Source organism: Schistocerca nitens, chromosome 1 (assembly GCF_023898315.1).
Source record: "Schistocerca nitens isolate TAMUIC-IGC-003100 chromosome 1, iqSchNite1.1, whole genome shotgun sequence".
In the NCBI taxonomy this organism is placed as follows: domain Eukaryota; kingdom Metazoa; phylum Arthropoda; class Insecta; order Orthoptera; family Acrididae; genus Schistocerca; species Schistocerca nitens.
This window is the reverse complement of record NC_064614.1, coordinates 250602729-250622296: the sequence shown is the minus strand read 5'-3', so window position 1 is coordinate 250622296 and position 19568 is coordinate 250602729. Positions and strand designations below refer to the sequence as shown.

Sequence of the window (19568 nt, the reverse complement as noted above, 5' to 3'; positions counted from 1 at the left end):
TGGCAGACAAATAATAAGATTTTGTGAAAATTTGTAGCGTTCTTTTTCTTTATTTCGAATGGAAAATTCATTTTTAGTCAAATATAAGTTTTTACTTTTTAATGGGAATTTGACCAAAACTGATATTTACTGTCAGGACCAAGAACCCTCCTTCAAAAAAATCTAATGAACTATTTAGATAGTAGGAGAAACATTGAGTACAACGTACTTAGTTGTATTACTAAATATATCTTTGAATCAGTCACGTGTATGGGAACCTTACCGTATGTTCGTATCTTCGTTAATTGTCTGCAGTGGGGCGCTGTGTGAATCGAGGGATATGGAATTTGCCTGTTGCCCTCCATCACACGAGAAAACGGCACAGAGTAATCGCACGAGCAAGTCCTTGCTGATTTGTGGACAGAAGCTTTTCCTTCTCAAGGAAATTTGCTGTATCCGAATTGAGAATATGTTCAAAATTTTTCAGCAAACCGACGTCGGGGATATTCGTCTGTAACTCTGTGGGTCCGTTCTTTTAACCTTCTTATATAAAGGAGGCAGCTGCATATTTTTTCGAGTCACTTGGGACTTTGCACTGAGCGAGAGATTCGCGATAGATATAAACTACGTAAGGGACCAGTATTGCAGACTGCTCTTTGTAGAACAGAACTGAGATACCATCCGGACGTGGCAACTTACTTGTTTTCAATTCTTTCAGTTGCTTGTCTGCGCCAGGGAAGCATATTAATAAGTGTATGTTCTCTTTACGGGAGTCCGTGCGACGGTCAAACGACGGTACGTTTTACGGTCCTCGTGCGTAAACAATTTCTTAAACGTGAAATTTAATTAACAACTGTACATTCCGCACTATTGTTTCCTGCTTCTCTGACACATTCTGCCCGGCCGTCCATCTTACGCCGTCTAAACTCTATCCACCATCGGGGATTACGTCTGGCGACTGGAGCATTCTACACCAGCCCTGTTGAGAGTCTGTATGCCGAAGCTGCCGAATTACCGCTAAACTACCGGCGCGATATGTTGCTTTGTCGGTACGCCTGCCGACAGATGTCAGTGCCCGACCACTCGTCATATTTCTCCTTCTTTGACGACTCTCTCGACCGCCAATGCGGGCTGTATGTTTCTGCCCTGTTACCTCCTGGTGTTCGCTTTTGTCGCCTGATTCAGCAACTTGATTTTACCCTCCCTAAGACTTTTCGAGTGGGTGAGAGCCCGACGCCACCTTGGCTCCAGGCTCAGGTTCGCGTTCACCTCGAACTCAGCTCGCTCCCAAAGGAGAGGACCGCGGTTTCGATCTACCGCTCGGGGTTTGTCGAACTTCGTTCGAGGCTCGCTAATAACGTCTTTATTTACACAGACGGCTCCAAGACTACTGCTGCCGTCGGATGTGCCTTTGTCGTTGTAGATGATGCCTTTCAATACCGGCTCCTTGACCAGTGTTCAAGCTTTACAGCTGAGCTTTTTGCTCTCTATCAGGCTGTTCAGTATATCCGCCGCCATCGTCATTCTCGCTATGCCATCTGCTCTGATTCTTTGAGCGCCATGCAGAGTCTCCGTGTCCCGTATTCGGACCACCCTCTCGTGCAACGAATTCAACTGTCCCTTCAGTCGCTAGCTGATACCGGCGGTCGCGTAATTTTTTTGTGGATTCCTGGCCACGTTGGTGTGCCTGGGAACGAAGCTGCTGATGCTGCAGCCAAGGCTGCTGTCCTCCTGCCTCGGACAGCTTCCTTTTGTGTCCCATCAACTGATGTTAGTGGGGTTCTTTGTCGGCGTGTTTCCTCATTGTGGCATGAGGCTTGGTCCTCTCTCAATGAAAATAAGCTTAGGGCCATCAAACCGATCCCTCCCGGCGAGAGGAGGTCATTTTGGCCAGGTTGAGGATTGGGCATTGCCGATTTAGCTACCTGTTGTCCGGTGACCCCACCCCGCAGTACCCCTGTGGTCATCCATTGACGGTGCACCATGTTTATTGTCCTATCCCCGTTTTATTCACTCTCGTGTTGTCCTGTGTCTGCCGTCTGCCTTATAGGAACTTTTCGCTGATGGCGCTCGAGCAGCTGCTCGTGTCCTTAGTTTTATTACACTGACGGACTTGTCCAAAAAGATCTAACTCTTTTATTTTCCTTATCTGCGTCTTTGTACGTAATTTCTGTCGTTGCCCCCTTGCGTTTTTCTACGCTATTAGTGCACTAACGTTTGTGACTGGGCGCTAATGACCTTAGTAGTTGAGCGCCCTAAACAAAACAAAAAAAATATTCCTCCCAAGCGAACTGTAGCTGTTGTCAAGACTTGTAGACAGGGGTCACGCTATTAGGTTGATTTCACACTTGCGAGAGGCGTAAAGTAGTAATAACGGCATTTTCTGGAGTCTGTTACCTTGTTGTGGGGCGTTGCTGGAGGTGCTCAGGGGGCGTCTGGGTCCGAAGCTGCAGCACGGCCTGCAACACGCAAGCACACGGCGGCCGTCACTCCTCGTCTTACCAGCAGAGCACACGCCGCTCGCCAACACTCACGCCGCTTGCACACACGGAAATGGGAGAGAGTTGTAGCTGACGATGGACAGGCATAAGGAAGAGAAAACACACACACGTAAATCTGGACTAGGAACGTGAAGGAGAGAAAGTGTGGCACTTCTTTACCTCACATACACTACACAAGGCCGATTCATTTATACATTGTTGACGTAGTAATTAAGCTCTCTTCCAGTTTTATCATAGAAAGTTTTTTTTGCAGTCTATCTGCGGCTATCGATTTACACTGTTTGACAACTGCTGAGAAATAAGCATACACTGTGCTGTGATTTTTTGTTAACATGAGAACTGACTTGTATATCAAAACAAGTCATGAATATGTACACTATGTGAACAAAAGTATCCGGACGACCCCAAAAACATACTTTTTTCATATTAGGTGCATTGTGCTGCCACCTACTGCCAGGTACTCAATATCAGCGACCTCAGTAGTCATTAGACATTGTGAGAGAGTAGAATGGGGCACTCCGCGGAACTCACATATTTCGAACGTGGTCAGCTGATTGGGTGTCACTTGTGTCATACGTCTTTACGCGAGATTTCCACGCTTGTAAACATCCCTAGGTCCACTTTTTCTGATGTGATAGTGAAGTGGAAACGTGAAAGGACACATACAGCGGAAAAGGGTACAGGTCGACCTCGTCTGTTGACTGACAAGAGACCGTCAACAGTTAAAGAGAGTCGTAATGTGTAATAGGCAGACATCTATCCAGACCATCACACAGGAATTCCAAACTGCATCATGATCCACTGCAAGTATTATGACAGTTAGGCGGGAGGTGAGAAAACTTGGATTTCATGGCTGAGCGGGTGCTCATAATCCACACATCACGCCGGTAAATGCCAAACGACGGCTCGCTTGGTGTAAGGAGCGTAAACGTTGGCCGATTAAACAATGGAAAAATGTTGTGTGGAGTGACGAATTGCGGTGCACAATGTGCGATCCGATGGCAGGGTGTGGGTATGGCGAATGCCCGGTGAACGTCATCTGCCAGCGTGTGTAGTGCCAGCACTAAAATTCGGAGGCGGTGGTGTTATGGTGTGGTCGTGTTTCTCATGGAGGGGCTTGCACCCCTTGTTGTTTTGCGTGGCACTATCACAGCACAGGCCTACATTGATACTTTAAGCACCTTCTTGCTTCCCACTGTTGAAGAGCAATTCGGGAATGGCGATTGCCTCTTTAAACACGATCGAGCACCTGTTCATAATGCACGGCCTGTGGCGGAGCGGTTACACGACAATAACCTCCTTGTAATGGACTGGCCTGCACAGAGCCCTGACCTGAATCCTATAGAATACCTCTGGGATGTTTTGGAACGCCAACTTCGTGTCAGGCCTCAGCGACCGACATCGATACCTCTCCGCAGTGCAGCACTCCGTGAAGAACGGGCTGCCATTCCCCAAGAAATCTTCCAGACGTGATTGAACGTATACTTGCGAGAGTGGAATCTGTCATCAAGGCTAAGGGTATGTCCGAATACTTTTGATCACATAGTGTAGCAAATGTGCCTAATTAATCTGTATCATACTGCAGAATTCTTCTGCAAGGTGCAAGACAGGACAACAACAAAAGCGAAAGCTACAGTATCGTACAATAATAAAAAAATATTACCCTGAACTCCTCTAAACCTATTTGTCGGACATAATATCATTGGAGACATCGTTGGGCAGACTGTTCTCAAGTTTCTGTTTCATCGCAAGCACGTAACAGAGAGTAGGCCCTACTGCCATCAGTTCTTTGTCGCAAGTATAATGTTTCATGTCCTTCCATGTTTTTAATGAAAAGGATTGTAATGAACCTAAGATTTTTTGTTCAAATGGCTCTGAGCACTATGGGACTCAACTGCTGAGGTCATTAGTCCCCTAGAACTTAGAACTAGTTAAACCTAACTAACCTAAGGACATCACAAACATCCATGCCCGAGGCAGGATTCGAACCTGCGACCGTAGCGGTCTTGCGGTTCCAGACTGCAGCGCCTTTAACCGCACGGCCACTTCGGCCGGCAAGATTTTTTGTTGCTGCATTAATTTTGATTTAATGTTATTTTCAAGTTTACTTGCCGTCGCACCGCAAACGTGACAGACAGTTAAGAAATTCATTCATTTTGAATCACGATCAACTAATTACACAGTGTTGTCTCATTTTGCACGAAAACGAAAAAAGCTGTTCATATCTTAAAGTGAGTCATTGTCACGTCACTATTTTCCTAAGATGACATGCTTTTCACGTTGAGCATTCTGTGTGAAGGGGATTACCAGAAACCGGGAAAATTCTGGACATACCTCATATTTAAACCTTTTGTTTGCCGTCTGGGAGGAACTTAAAAAAATTCTGAATACCAAACATTTTTATAGTTCTTTTTATTGTCATTATTATTGGAATCCTGGAAAAGAAATTTGATATTGCAACTAGTTATCTGCATCTACATACATACTCCGCAAGCCACCGTTGGTGCGTGGTGGAGGGTAACTTGTGCCGGTACAGTCAGTTCCTTTCCTGTTCCATTTGCAACAGAGCGAGGGAAAAATTACGGCCTATATTTGTCTGTGTGAGCGCTGACTTTTCTTATCTTCGTGATGTCGTCCTTACGCGACAGTAGAATAAATTTGCTGTCAGCTTCAAATACCGTTTCTCTAAATTTTTCTCAGTTGTGTTCCACGGAAAGCCCGTCGTCTCCCCTCCAGTCCGCAGCTCGTGGTCTAGTGGCTAGCGTTGCTGCCTCTGGATCACGGGGTCCAGGGTTCGATTCCTGGCCGGGTTGGGGATTTTCTCAGCCAGGGACTGGATACTTGTGTCGTCCTCATCATTTCGTCATTGCCTTCATCATTCGTCAGAGTGGTTAGATTGGATTGTGAAAAAACTGGACTGCGTGAAAACTGGAACTTTGTACGGGCGCTGATGACCGCACAGTTGAGCGCCCCACAAACCAAACATCGTCGTCTTCCCTCCTCGATTCCTATTTGAGTTTCATGAAGCATCTCTGTAATACTCGCATGTGGATTGAACCTACTGGTAACAAATCTTGCAACACGGCTCTGAATTGCTTCGATGTCTTCCTTTAACCTCAAATACTCGAGCAGTATTCAAGAATGGGTCGCACTAGTGTTCTATACGCGGTCTCCTTTATAGATGAAGCACACTTTCTTAAAATTCTCGCAATAAACCGAAGTCGACCGTCGCCTTCAGTGGTATCAATCTGACGTGCCCGTTCCATTTCATATCGCTTCGCGACGTTACGCCTAGATATTTAAACGACTGGACTCCGTCATGTAGCGCACTACTAATGCTGTATTGGAACATTATGGAACAGGTTTTCCTACTCATCTGCATTATCACAATGTTCTATCTTTAGAACAGTCCGCCCCCGGTAGCTGAGTGCTCAGCGAGACAGAATGTTAATCCTAAGGGCCCGGGTTCGATTCGGGGCTGGGTCGGAGATTTTCTCCGCTCGGGGACTGGGTGTTGTGTTGTACTAATCATCATCATTTCATCCCCATCGACGCGCAAGTCACCTAAGTGGCGTCAAATCGAAAGACTTGCACCCGTCGAACGGTCTACCCGACGGAGGCCCTAGTCACACGACATTTACATTTTTTTACCTTTAGAATAACCTGCCATTCATCACACCATGTAGACGCATATTTATGTACTTACACGCACGATGCGCGACCAAGAGAGTACAGTCACCTGTGTGCCATTGGCAGCAACAGTGCAGTTTTCCAGTTTGTTTTTCAAATCCCACAAAGACACTGTCAGTTTCATTTTCCGATTTATCTCTAATAAAGCTATGTCCGTTTATTTCGTATGTCTCTTGTGATTCTGAGGGTTGAGCTGGTACCAAAGGCACTTAATCCTTCTCAGCACTCAATCACCGCAATCATTGCACACGGCGAGAGAAGGGAGAACGGAACGGAAAACAGCCACGAAGCACGGAAATGCAGACGTGACAGGATTGGCCGCGCGGGATTAGCCGAGCGGTCTAGGGCGCTGCAGTCATGGACTGTACGGCTGGTCCCGGCGGAGGTTCGAGTCCTCCCTCGGGCATGGGTGTGTGTGTTTGTCATTAGAATAATTCAGTTAAGTAGTGTGTAAGCTTAGGGGCTGATGACCTTAGCTGTTAAGTCTCATAATATTTCACACACATTTGAACATTTGAGTGACAGGATTCTGGCAATGAGTAGCAAAAGGCTTGCGAGAGGGGAGAGGCACAGGGCTGTTTCTCAGCTCCTGCCACTACCCATGCTGCAGCCTTTTGAGCTACTGACTTACACACACGATAACCAACAGGGAGAACTGGTGGAGGGTCGCTCCAATCGCTTTAATCTTCTCAGCCATCCAATGTCCGGGGGACATTATTTGGGTAGCCCAGTGGCTTAGACACACGACTATACTGGGACCCAACGCGTCAAACCTGATATCAGATGAGACAAATCAGACCGTTTCTAGGGTTCTTAATCCTGCCAACAAGTCTGTTAGGAGTATGCTCGCTATGGACGCCAATGCACAAACTGAATTTTTCTGGGACACTTTTTTCGAGCTCATTCAGATATCATGGAGATATAGTGTTACATTTCGACCTCAATGTGGTTTACAAATTACGAATGTGCGGCTTCTCCTGAGTATCAATTCCCCTGAGAACGTCCGGCGCAAACTCTGTTAGAGTGAGATACGACAAGTATGCAGAACATTCTCACTCAGAAAATGCCCTATATTTGCTAATGAGATTACCTACACTATGCTTGTCCGTCTCCTGTGGAGTATTGCTGTACGGTATGGGATTCTTACTCAGTAGGATTGACGGAGGACATCGACAAAACTGAAAGAAAGGCAGCTCAGTTTTTGACGATATGTGGAACGTAACCGCGATATTATGCCGCTAGAATGAGGATGAGAATGCTTCGTTCAGTATTTACCCTAATATTCGACGCTATCAGGTACCCCACTATTAATTTACTACTGGAAGTGTTTCAGCATTCATATCGAAAAGAAAGGGACAGAAGCAAATATTTTATCACGTTTGTGCGAGAAACGTAACATCCGTTGACTACGAGGTGCACTTCATTCTGCATAAGGCTTCTCTTTTTTCAGCAGATGAGTTGTTAAAGTGTTTCAGGCTGTAGTAGGAGAACTAATTCTGGAGCGTACTGTTTCAATTAAGATGACCTCTGAAATTTTTTTTCTTTGACAATACGAATCAAATCCGACAACATTATGATGGAAACGTAAGACAGTGTGGCGTCTTTAACACTACGTGCCCGATGTGTCCGAACAGCGCTGTGCTTTGTGTTTGGCCCTTTACAAATGGATCAAGCAATACGATAAAATGCCAGCTGTACTGCATCCGCGTTCAAAGAAGAAAGCGATTTGTGCTTATTTCGAGACTGGCGAGAGAGGCAGACACAAAACGTGCGTCCAACGGGTGCCTGAAACCGGTTGCCACAGAGCGGACGGATGAAAGCTTTGAGTGTTTACATGTGACGGGCTCCAACTGCTCGCAGCCTCACACACTTTGATGCCAGACGAGACGATTGACGCCCCAGGAAGCGCAGCGTCGCTGACTTGCATTGGTGTGTTGGCTGCTGCCACTGCTGCTTCTGAAGCGCAATAGTCGGCAAGACGTGTTGTTCATTTAAAGGAAGTAACGCAGCGAATGCCGCTTGTACAGGGCGATACAATTGCACCTACCGATGGCTTTTATGTAACCCGCAACACCTTCAGATATCATGCATAAAATTTTCATAGTCTCTCGCTAGCTACACGCAAACTATTAGTCCTACAAAAATTATGAACAAGGCCTTTTTGTAGGAGATTTAATGTAGTTGCATTTTGTACTGGGATACGTTTTCGCTAGAGACCGTAGTTTTCGAATTGTTCAAGAAAAACGTACAAAAGTTCCTTCGAACGAGATTTTTTTTAATGAGTCGAAAACTGTGGCCTCCAGTAAAAAACGTAATCCAGTACAAAATTTAACTAACTTAAATTTCCCACCGAATGGTCCTGGGTCCTGTTCATTTTTTTCTATGGGGATAATAGTTAGTGCACAGCAAACAAGATAATATAAAAATTGTGTGCGTGGTTTTTGTACTTATATATATGCCCAACAACAAAGTAATCAATCCTAGGGAGATCATGCTAAGGGGCTGAAGCTACTTACGGATGATCACATCTCGTACTCCTACAAAACGTGGGGATGTTGACTGCTACGCTTCAGCCGCCGTTCCAAATAGTCCCAGACATCTTCTGTGGGATTACGTTCAGTTGATTTAGCCAGGAAAAACAAGGAGTGCCTGAGTCTTCGTCAAACCGGGATCGTATGCGTTAATCCTGTGAACAAGCTGTTGTGATCTTGGAAGACGGAAGTATCTACAGCATACTCATCAAAAAGATGTACAGTAAAGGGCAAAAAGTGGTCACCGAGGATGGAAAAACAAACATCCTTGCTCGTGTTCATGTTAATCAGTATTAATGGGTCCAAGTCACCATACCAAAAACACCCCCCCCCCCCCCCAAACATTACACACAGCCTCTGGCTTGAATTACACCCTCCACACACCGCAGGTTTATCGCCTCATTGGCCCATAATCTCACTCTATTCCTTGCATAATTTAAAAAAAGAAGCAAAATCGTGACCTGTCGGACGACTGTACACAACTCTACTCGACCACTGTGTTGTTTGGCCTTTTAAAGACGTTCCATTCACGTGCCGCTGTGAGCTATGGCCTTTTGGGTGGCATCTGACTCCAGTTGTCCACTTCCCTTCGCTGTTTTAAGTCGGAAAATAGTTGAGGTGGACCTGCATTCGCTGACAGCAGCGAATTCTAGTCGGGAGTGAAACCGATTGCCATTGACAGGGCGTGATACTCACCTCTGGCCGCTGCTGGTTAGGGTTCTTTTACGAATATCGTCCTTACACCGTGATACTTCTACATCTACATCTTTGTACATCTTGCCAAAGATAACATTCGGTGCGTGGCGGATGGTGTCCTGTACCACTACTCGTCATTTCCTTACAGTGTTCCACTCGCAAATAGAGTGAGGGAAAAACGATTGTCTACATGCCTCCGTAGGGCCGTAATTTCTCGTATTATCTTCGTGATCCTTACGTGAAATGTACGTTGCGGCAGCATAATCGTTCTGCATTCGGCTTCAAATGCCAGTTCTCTAACTTTTCTCAATACTGTTCCTCGAAAAGATCGTCGTCTTCTCTCCAGGGTTCCCATTTTAATTCCTGAAGCATCTCCGTAATACTTGCTTGTTCGAAGCTACCGGTAACAAATCCAACAGTCCACCTCTGAACTGCTTCGATGTCTTCCATTAATCCGATCCGGTGCGTATCCGAAAGCGAGGTGGCGCAGTGGTTAGCGCACTGGTCTCGCATTCGGGAGGACGACGGTGCAAACCCGCGTCCTGTCCTCCAGATTTAAGTTTTCTGTGATTTCCCTAAATAGCTTAAGGCAAATGCCGGGGTGGTTCCTTCGGAAGGGCAATGACGTCGATGTCGACGGGACGTTAAACACTAAATCTCCTCCTTCTCCTCCATGGATCCGGTACTCTCGAGCAGTACTCAAGAATAGGTCAATATTTACAAATGAACCACACTTTCCTAGAAGTTTCCCAATAAACCGAAGTCGACAAATCGCCTTCCCTGGCACAATCTTCACATGCTTGTTTCATTTCATATCGCTTAGCAACGCCACGTCCAGATATTTAAACGACGTGACTGTGTCAAGCAGGACACTACTAACGCTGTATTCGAATATTATGGGTTTGTTTTTCATACTCTTCTCATTAAATTACATTTTTCTACATTTAGAGCTAGCTTCCATTCATCACACCAACTAGAAATCTTGTCTAAATGATCTTGTATCCTTCTACAGTCACTGAACATCGACACCTTCCCGTGCACCACGGTATCTTCAGCAAACAACCGCACATTGCTGCCCACACTGTCCACCAGATCAGTTATGAGTACAGGAAATAATGGTGGTCCTGTCTCATTTCCCTGGGACACTCCTGAAGATACCCTTGTCTGTGATGCACACTCCCTGTCAAGGACAACGTAATCGGCTCTATTAATTAAGAAGTCTTCGGGCCACTCAGTTACCTGGGAACCTATTCTGAATGCTCGTACCTCTCCGTTAACAGTGTGCAGTGGGCCATCGTGTCAAATGGTTTTCCGGAAATCTGGAAATATGGCGTCTCCTGTTGCCCTTCATCCATAGTTCGCAGTACATCGTGTAAGGAAAGGGCACGCCGAGTTTCACACGCGCGACACTTTCAAAAATCATGTTGATTCGTGGACAGAAGCTTTTCCGTCTCAAGGAAATTTATTACATTCAGACTCAAAATATATTCAAGAATATTGTAGCAAACCCATGTTAAATATATTGGTCTGTAATTTTGCGGATCTGTTCTTTTACCCTTCCTATATACAGTAGTCACCTGAGCTTTTTACCAGTGGCTTGGAACTTTGCGCAGGGCGACAGATTTGCGATAAATGTGGGCAAGTAAGGAGCCAGTGCCATAGAGTACTCTTTGTAAAACCGAACTGGGCTTTCAACCATACCTAGAGACTTACTTGTTTTCAATTCTTTGAATTGTTTCTCTACGCCAGGATTGCCCATTAGTGCGTCGTATATTCGAGAGTCTGTGCACTGGTCGAACAGCGGTATGTTTGTACTGTTCTCCTGCGCAAACGATTTCTTAAACGCGATATTTAAAACATCAGCTTTCCTTATGCTGTCTTCTACTGCCACACCATACTGGTCAACGACTGACAGGATGAAGCCTTAGACCGCTTAATTGGGTGCGAGCGGTGTACTATTCCTCGTAGACATGTTTGACAGCCCGCTTTGATACACCATCAAATTGATTAACATTCATTCAGTGGTCCTGGGCACTTCCAAACACGATAGGCGTACTCTGCCATTCTGTCACATCCACGTCGTCCCATCCAAAGGCGCTGATTCCATACTCCTGACAGCTTGGGACCAGTTTGACACCAAAAAATGGTTCAAATGGCTCTGAGCACTATGGGACTTAACGTCTGAGGTCATCAGTCCCCTAGAACTTAGAACTACTTAAACCTAACTAACCTAAGGACATCACACACATCCATGCCCGAGGCAGGATTCGAACCTGCGACCGTAGCGGTCGCGCGGTTCCAAACTGTAGCGCCTAGAACCGCTCGGCCACGCTGGCTGGCCCAGTTTGACACCATCTAAAGCTCTCCAAGGAGAACAATGTGCTCTTTTAGTGGTGTGTGTAACATTTTGTCCGAGGAGCTTACCTTCCTGAGTGGAATTACGAGAACTGCAACACCTAATAGTAATAGGTACCAGAATTTTAGCAGGATTTCTCGTGAAATAACCGATGGTCCACTAGTTGTATGAATTTGTCGACGTACCGCCATATGCATACGATAAACTGGCAACATTATCCTAAGGTCCGATTTCCTCTTGCACTTGGTTCATACTCCTTCCGTAATATACTAGCTGTTTGTACTGTATATGGAGGTATGGCTTTAGTCAGAAAGCTTTCTTGAAATCTGAATAGAGTATTTATAGCCTCTGGAAATACTGCACGCAGTAAATAATAAGATTAGTCTTAGAGCTTAGTGTATACAATAAAGTGCCGAGAGTTTTGTGACAGTAATATGAATATTGTCAAGTGGTGCTAGCATCGCATGTAAGAGCATAAAATGCATAGTGTTTCGTGCTCCAGAAGTGTTACCTGACGTGTTTATGGGATCACAAAGAGAATTGTCTCAATTAGGATGAGGGACTTCTGCAGGGGCAAGGTCTTAGCCTCATACCATGGCCAAAGTAATACTGCAATTTAACAATGAAAGTACATTCTCAGAGGAATCATGTACCATCATGGACAGCGCTGCAATTATCTCTTTCCACCGAAGTCTGACGAACATCCGTGTGCTTTCATGGGAGCGGCTTGATGTCGCGTTAAACGCACATCGAAAGTGAGATGTAAGAGATATTTGACGCCTAGATCAGTGCGCTAATGGCAGCGGAACATAGACGCCAATATGCTTTCGGGTGTAGCATGCTTCGAAACCAGCATCTTCCTTTTCGTGCGTGAAACTGGCGATCGTATTTTAAGCTAGAAACTTAGTCTGGTTAGGTGAATCACTGCGCTAGTTGTTGCTATGTTACCGAAGGTCACTGAGAGTATAGGACCCCGAGTCACAAAGCACCTAGCTGGCTGTAGGACGCTGTAAAGAATACAGGTACTCAGTATTGGCACGGGCAAACTTTCGCGACTTTAGCCCTCTGGTGAAACTTATTCTACCACGGTAAGCGGGAATCGCTAGGTTCGATTTGTAGGCAATCATGTGTTTCTGCATTAGGACTGCACGCACATTAACATCGGTGCCATTTAGCAGCAGGAAGGAAGGTTGAAATTTCACTGTCTATCGACATCAAGATCAGTAAAGGCGGCCGGCTAACTACAAATGTACAAGAATGGGAGAAGGAATTGGGCATGACATTTTGGAAGCACGATCTGGGAATGCGCCTAGAATGATTTGGGGAAGCGACAAGAGACCTGAAAAGGGGTAGTCAGATGGGGATTTTAATCCTACTCCTCTCTCACAGACAGCATAGCGAACGAGTAAATCTCCGTAGTGGCTCTGACCACTATCATTTCAACTGAATCATCCGCATTCACAGGCAGGCGTCACAGTGTCCAGCGAGCGACGAAAGAGATATTTCAGAATGACGCGAGGATGATCAAGTGGAAGGCCTACGTTGGTGCCCTGCCTACCCGTACTTGATAGGAAACGTATCGCGATTTCATGGTAACCTTGCAGTGTTCAGGCTCACGTGGAACTAAGGATCTCAATTCTCATCAAGACTTGGTAATGGTATGGACGTAGTTTGATGTGTGATTTGCATTTTCTTGTTAAACTGAATTATTTATCAAATGGAAACCCTTCGTTCAGCTTCCTTCGAAAGATTTAAGATATCCCATCAATGAAGCCCATGCTCAGGATGACAATATTGCATAGTGCTGCAGCAAAATTTTTCATTATTTATTTATAAATCACTGTGAACAATTTCAACAACTGATGTGAGTTCAGATCACCACACATGAAATCAGCTGAGCACCTCTGGAATATAGCCATAGATGGCACCCAAGTCAAAATTTTTTGGCCTGTAGTAAACGCGCTCTTGGGGACCTGCAAAGTTGACTTAATCAAACGTACGTTTGAAAGACGTCCGTAGACATAAAGGGAAACAGAGACAGATAGATAGAGAAAGAGAGAGATAGCGAGTCTGAAATGCCGCTCGTGAACGGTGTTAAGTGTGTTTTAAAAGGCATGAGGTAAGCATCTCATGACTTTTGACACTTACAGCTGTACACCATGTATACGAAATCTGAAAAATAACATAGTTTATGCTATCTACGTTCTAGGATACAAATTTACAATGAATTTGGAAGTAATGACGTTGGAAATTTCGTAATAAGTCATTGGAATTGGTTCTTGACTCTATTAGCGGTAGGGTTTCCAGGAATATACACGTTCTCCAGTATGCATTTTGGGTAAAGATTGGACAGCTAAGATGAAGCTCACGGGAGTTATTTTTTATTCATCACTGGAGTTATTCGAGAAAGAACGAAGGCTGCGCAGTCTCCTTTATAACAGACTGCTCTTTTAACAGACATTCAAGCTGCTCTCACAAACAGCTATTGGCAGCCTTCCCACAGTCAATCGCTAGTGGCGAAACGCAAAATTATTTTTGGAACATGCTTCGTTGCTTTGGCAATGATATAACCAGAGCAAAAACGTGTGGCATATGTTTGCTGTTTGGTTGCAATCCGCAACGCTTTCGTGGCTACAGTTAAAAACCAGAGGCTCAGATGAGCAATAAACTTACCGAATTGCAACGAGTATAACTTTCGAACTGCTGAAACTACTCAGAATTGTTACGAAAACGCTAAAGGTGGAGTTCTACGCGCTCTAGTCCTAACAATTTTGCTTTGAAATTTTTTTATGAATGACAGCTACGTAAATATATTTTATGACTGCCTTATAAGTGTAACTCATCGACGCTGGTTCACGATGATGCATACTAATTTTAATCTTCAATGTTTTATTGTGAATGAAACTGGAAGAACATGAAAGCGTTTCTAACAATACTAAATTGCTTCTGTCGTACTGTGCACAGCCGCCATTTATGTTGTAAATTTTCACGGTGCTCGACAGATTTCAAAAACAGGAGGCTCTGTTACTCATTGTAATGCTTTGCTCGACACGATGCTACGCTGTTATCGATAGCAGCACAGGCTAAATGTGAGATTTAGTTCGAAAGCCCAGATGGTAAGAGCATTTTGCATGAAAGGCATTGGTCAGGGTGCGAGTTACGTCTCGACCCCAGTTTTGACCTGTCAACATGTGTCATCACAGAAGCCTGTAGCGTGAAATACACAGTCTAGATGATTGCAGTGTCTTCTTTTTGTTGCTCACGAATGGCGCCAAAGCTCTTATACTGTTGGATCTGGCTATACTTACGTGAGTGTCACAGCAACAGACACGAAGTCTGTAGCTTTCTCTCAACTGTGTGACTCTCAGTGATTTAAGTTTCGTTAACGTATAGGAACGGTTGTTTTCTGTAAAACTATTGTGAGGTCAGAGATTAGGATCTCATCGATTTCGAAGTCACTCGTTGAGCAATGATGTAGCAGCGATCACTATGTGGCCTTTTCGGAAAAGAAACCATCTCGAAACATTCGCCTAAAGTGATTTAGTGAAACTACAGAAAAAGTAATGAGGGTTGCTAAATGGAAATTTGAAGTTCTCTCTCCATAAATGAGAATTCAGTGTCTTAAACGCTATGTCATTTTAGTCGGTAAACAGCCATCTCGGTACCTGTTAAAATGAGTCTACCTTGCTGATTGCGGTTTCAGATGATGCCAGAGCACATGTGTGCGTATTGTTACATCTACGTAGTTTATGATCAGACACTTGGCACAAACGCAGACATGCTTCTGGGTTGTGACGTATTGGGATAAATACGTAAAATTCGAACTGGTGTGGTCCTAGTGTTTTTCCATGGGAAACACTCAACATTACGTCCGCTGTTCGTTGTACCTTAAGCTAATCTAAGAAAAACTGGTGGTAAATCGTCCCTTGACTTTACTGTTGACAGGCTGCCAAGCCTCGAGGCAATAGTGCATGCGGCCTTTTGTTATGGTAAGCAAGACAGCGTGAAAACAGACGAGTGGCGCCACTCCAAGCTAGCAGACACGGGACTGGCGAGACGCGTCTGGCCAGTGGGGTTGCAGGCATGTGCAGCGACTAACCTGTACGCCCTGCAGGCGCTGCATAACCTCGGAGAGCGCGCCCAGCACCTCGCGCGCCATGGCGCGCCGCGGACCGGACAGCGCGCACTTGTCGCTGGCGCCAGCGGACGCGGCCGCTCCGCCGCTGCCAGGTTATTTGTGCACCGGCGCACTGGCCCAACAGCTTCGCTACGACCTAGTTCGCACGCCCCCACACCTCCCACCGTGTGATTGCCCATCGGTACTCCGAGCCCATTAAGACCCGTGACCAGCGAGAACTTCTAATGCCACTCTCCGAACGGATGACAATATAACCATATTATTATTACCAGGTAATTATAATTAAATTGCAGCGGAGGTCCAATGACGGCTGTAATTATCGTGTGGCAGCGATACTTGGTAGACATTCTAATGTGTTAACGCAGAACCAATTTATGCTGAAAAAAATAGTTCCAACTCTGGCCACCAGGTGTAAATCTGGCCTTGTGTGTCCAAGAAAGACGTATACGGGGTGTTACAAAAAGGTACGGCCAAACTTTCAGGAAACATTCCTCACACACAAAGAAAGAAAATATGTTATGTGGACATGTGTCCGGAAACGCTTACTTTCCATGTTAGAGCTCATTTTATTACTTCTCTTCAAATCACATTAATCATGGAATGGAAACACACAGCAACAGAACGTACCAGCGTGACTTCGAACACTTTGTTACAGGAAATGTTCAAAATGTCCTCCGTTAGCGAGGATACATGCATCCACCCTCCGTCGCATGGAATCCCTGATGCGCTGATGCAGCCCTGGAGAATGGCGTATTGTATCACAGCTGTCCACAATACGAGCACGAAGAGTCTCTACATTTGGTACCGGGGTTGCGTAGACAAGAGCTTTCAAATGCCCCCATAAATGAAAGTCAAGAGGGTTGAGGTCAGGAGAGCGTGGAGGCCATGGAATTGGTCCGCCTCTACCAATCCATCGGTCACCGAATCTGTTGTTGAGAAGCGTACGAACACTTCGACTGAAATGTGCAGGAGCTCCATCGTGCATGAACCACATGTTGTGTCGTACTTGTAAAGGCACATGTTCTAGCAGCACAGGTAGAGTATCCCGTATGAAATCATGATAACGTGTTCCATTGAGCGTAGGTGGAAGAACATGGGGCCCTATCAAGACATCACCAACAATGCCTGCCCAAAAGTTCACAGAGCAATGAGTCGCATGCCAACACAACCACCGAAGTCAACATTACCTTCCTTCAGTTGGGCTAACTGGCGGTGAATCGAAGAAGTACAGTACATACTGACGAAAGTAAAATGAGCTCTAACATGGAAATTAAGCGTTTCCGGACACATGTCCACATAACATCTTTTCTTTATTCGTGTGTGAGGAATGTTTCCTGAAAGTTTGGCCGTACCTTTTTGTAACACCCTGTATACAGGGTGGTCCATTGATAGTGACCGGGCCAAATATCTCACGAAATAAGTATCAAACGAAAAAACTACAAAGAACGAAACTCGTCTAGCTTGAAGGGGGAAACAAGATGGCGCTATGGTTGGCCCGCTAGATGACGCTGCCATAGGTCAAACGGATATCAGCTGCGTTTCTTTAAAGAAGAACCCCCATTTTATTACATATTCGTGTAGTACGTAAAGAAATAGGAATGTTTTAGTTGGACCACTTTTTTCGCTTTGTGACAGATGGCGCTGTAATAGTCACAAAGGTATAAGTACGTGGTATCACGTAACATTCCTCCAGTGCGGGCGGTATTTGCTTTGTGATACATTACCCGTGTTAAAATGGACCGTTTACCAACTGCGGAAAAGGTCGATATCGTGTTGATGTATGGCTATTGTGATCAAAATGCCCAACGAGCGTGTGCTGTGTATGCTGCTCGGTATCCTGGACGACATCATCCAAGTGTCCGGACCGTTCGCCGGATAGTTACGATATTTAAGGAAACAGGAAGTGTTCAGCCACATGTGAAACGTCAGCCACGACCTGCAACAAATGATGATGCCCAAGTAGCTGTTTTAGCTGCTGCCCTTGGATAATCCGCACATCAGTAGCAGACAAATTGCGCGAGAATCGGGTATCTCAAAAACGTCGGTGTTGAGAATTTTATTTATTTATTTATTTATTTATTTATTGCCAAATTATAGACCTGTTACCTGAAGTTTCAAACAGGTCGTACAGCTTACAATTTTCGTTTTTCATCTTTTTACAGTTTTCTTTCCCTTTGTTTTATCTACAACATTTACAAAGAATGATACTTTTCATTTTAACAATAATTTAAGGTTGAAATATAATATTTATATTATATATTATATATTTATATTTCGATGTTGAGAATGCTACATCAACATCGATTGCACCCGTACCATATTTCTGTGCCCCAGGAACTGCATGGCGACGACTTTGAGCGTCGTGTACAGTTCTGCCACTGGGCACAAGAGAAATTACGGGACGATGACAGATTTTTTGCACGCGCTCTATTTTGGCGACGAAGCGTCATTCACCAACAGCGGTACCGTAAACCGGCATAATATGCACTATTGGGCAACGGAAAATCCACGATGGCTGCGACAAGTGGAACATCAGCGACATTAGCTGGTTAATGTATGGTGCGGCATTATGGGAGGAAGGATAACTGGCCCACATTTTATCGATGGCAATCTAAATGGTGCAATGTATGCTGATTTCCTACGTAATGTTCTACCGATGTTGCTACAAGATGTTTCACTGCATGACAGAATGGGGATGTACTTCCTACATGATGGATGTCCGGCACATAGCTCGCGTGCTGTTGAAGCGGTACTGAATAGCATATTTCATGACAGGTGGATTGGTCGTCGTAGCACCATACCATGACCAGCACGTTCAGCGGATCTGACGTTTCCGGATTTCTTTCTGTGGGGAAAGTTGAGGGATATTTGCTATCGTGATCCACCGACAACGCCTGACAACATGCGTCAGCGCATTGTCAATGCATTTGCGAACATTACGGAAGGCGAACTACTCGCTGTTGAGAGGAATATCGTTACACTTACTGCCAAATGCATTGAGGTTGACGGACATAATTTTGAGCATTTATTGCATTAATGTGGTATTTACAGGTAATCACGCAATCAACAGCATGCGTTCTCAGAAATGATAAGTTCACGAAGGTACATGTATTGGAACAACAGAAATAAAATGTTCAAATGTACCTACGTTCTGTATTTTAATTTAAAAAAACCTACCTGTTACCAACTGTTCGTCTAAAATTTTGAGCCATATGTTTTTGGCTTTTCTTGTTGCTACCAGTCTACATTTTATATTCTCCTCTGCTCCGCCCGTCATCAGTTATATCAGTTATTTTGCTGCCGAAATAACAAAACTCATCCACTATATTAAGTGTCGCGTTATTTAACCTAATTCCCTCACAATCACCTGATTTAATTCGAATGCAGTCCATTATCCTCGTTTTTCTTCCGTTGATGTCCTTTGGTGTCTCTGGCAGAATTATAGTGCCATCGGAAAAACTCAAAGTTTCTGTTTCTTCTCCCTGAACTTTAATTCCTACTGCAGATTTTTCTTTGGTCTCCTTATTGCTTCCTCAGTCTACAGACTGAATGACGTCGAGGATAGCCTACAACCCTGTCGGAGTCCCTTCTGTAACCATTGCTTCCCTTTTGTCACCCTCGATTCGACTGGTTTCTGTAGAAGTTGTAAATAGCCTTTCGCTCACTGTATTTCGCTC

The 19568-nt window shown here is 44.9% G+C and overlaps 1 protein-coding gene across 15 annotated transcripts in view; it reads right to left on the bottom strand.

The window, feature by feature from the left end:
- The window catches only part of LOC126247140 (synaptopodin-2), a 420967-nt gene that overhangs the window by 329758 nt on the left and 71641 nt on the right, over positions 1-19568 (bottom strand). For 6 of the 15 annotated variants that reach the window (XM_049948459.1, XM_049948460.1, XM_049948461.1 and 3 more), the window contains exon 2: positions 2377-2438. The exons of 3 other annotated variants lie outside the window; for them this stretch is intronic. Coding sequence is in view for 6 of the 12 variants with exons in the window: in XM_049948451.1 (XP_049804408.1) it covers positions 15853-16070 (218 nt within the window). In the remaining 6 variants the exon portion in view is untranslated. Of the gene's footprint in view, positions 1-2376; positions 2439-15852; positions 16086-19568 lie in introns of those variants that run through there. 6 more of the 15 variants (XM_049948451.1, XM_049948466.1, XM_049948455.1 and 3 more) reach the window with 3 other exon arrangements.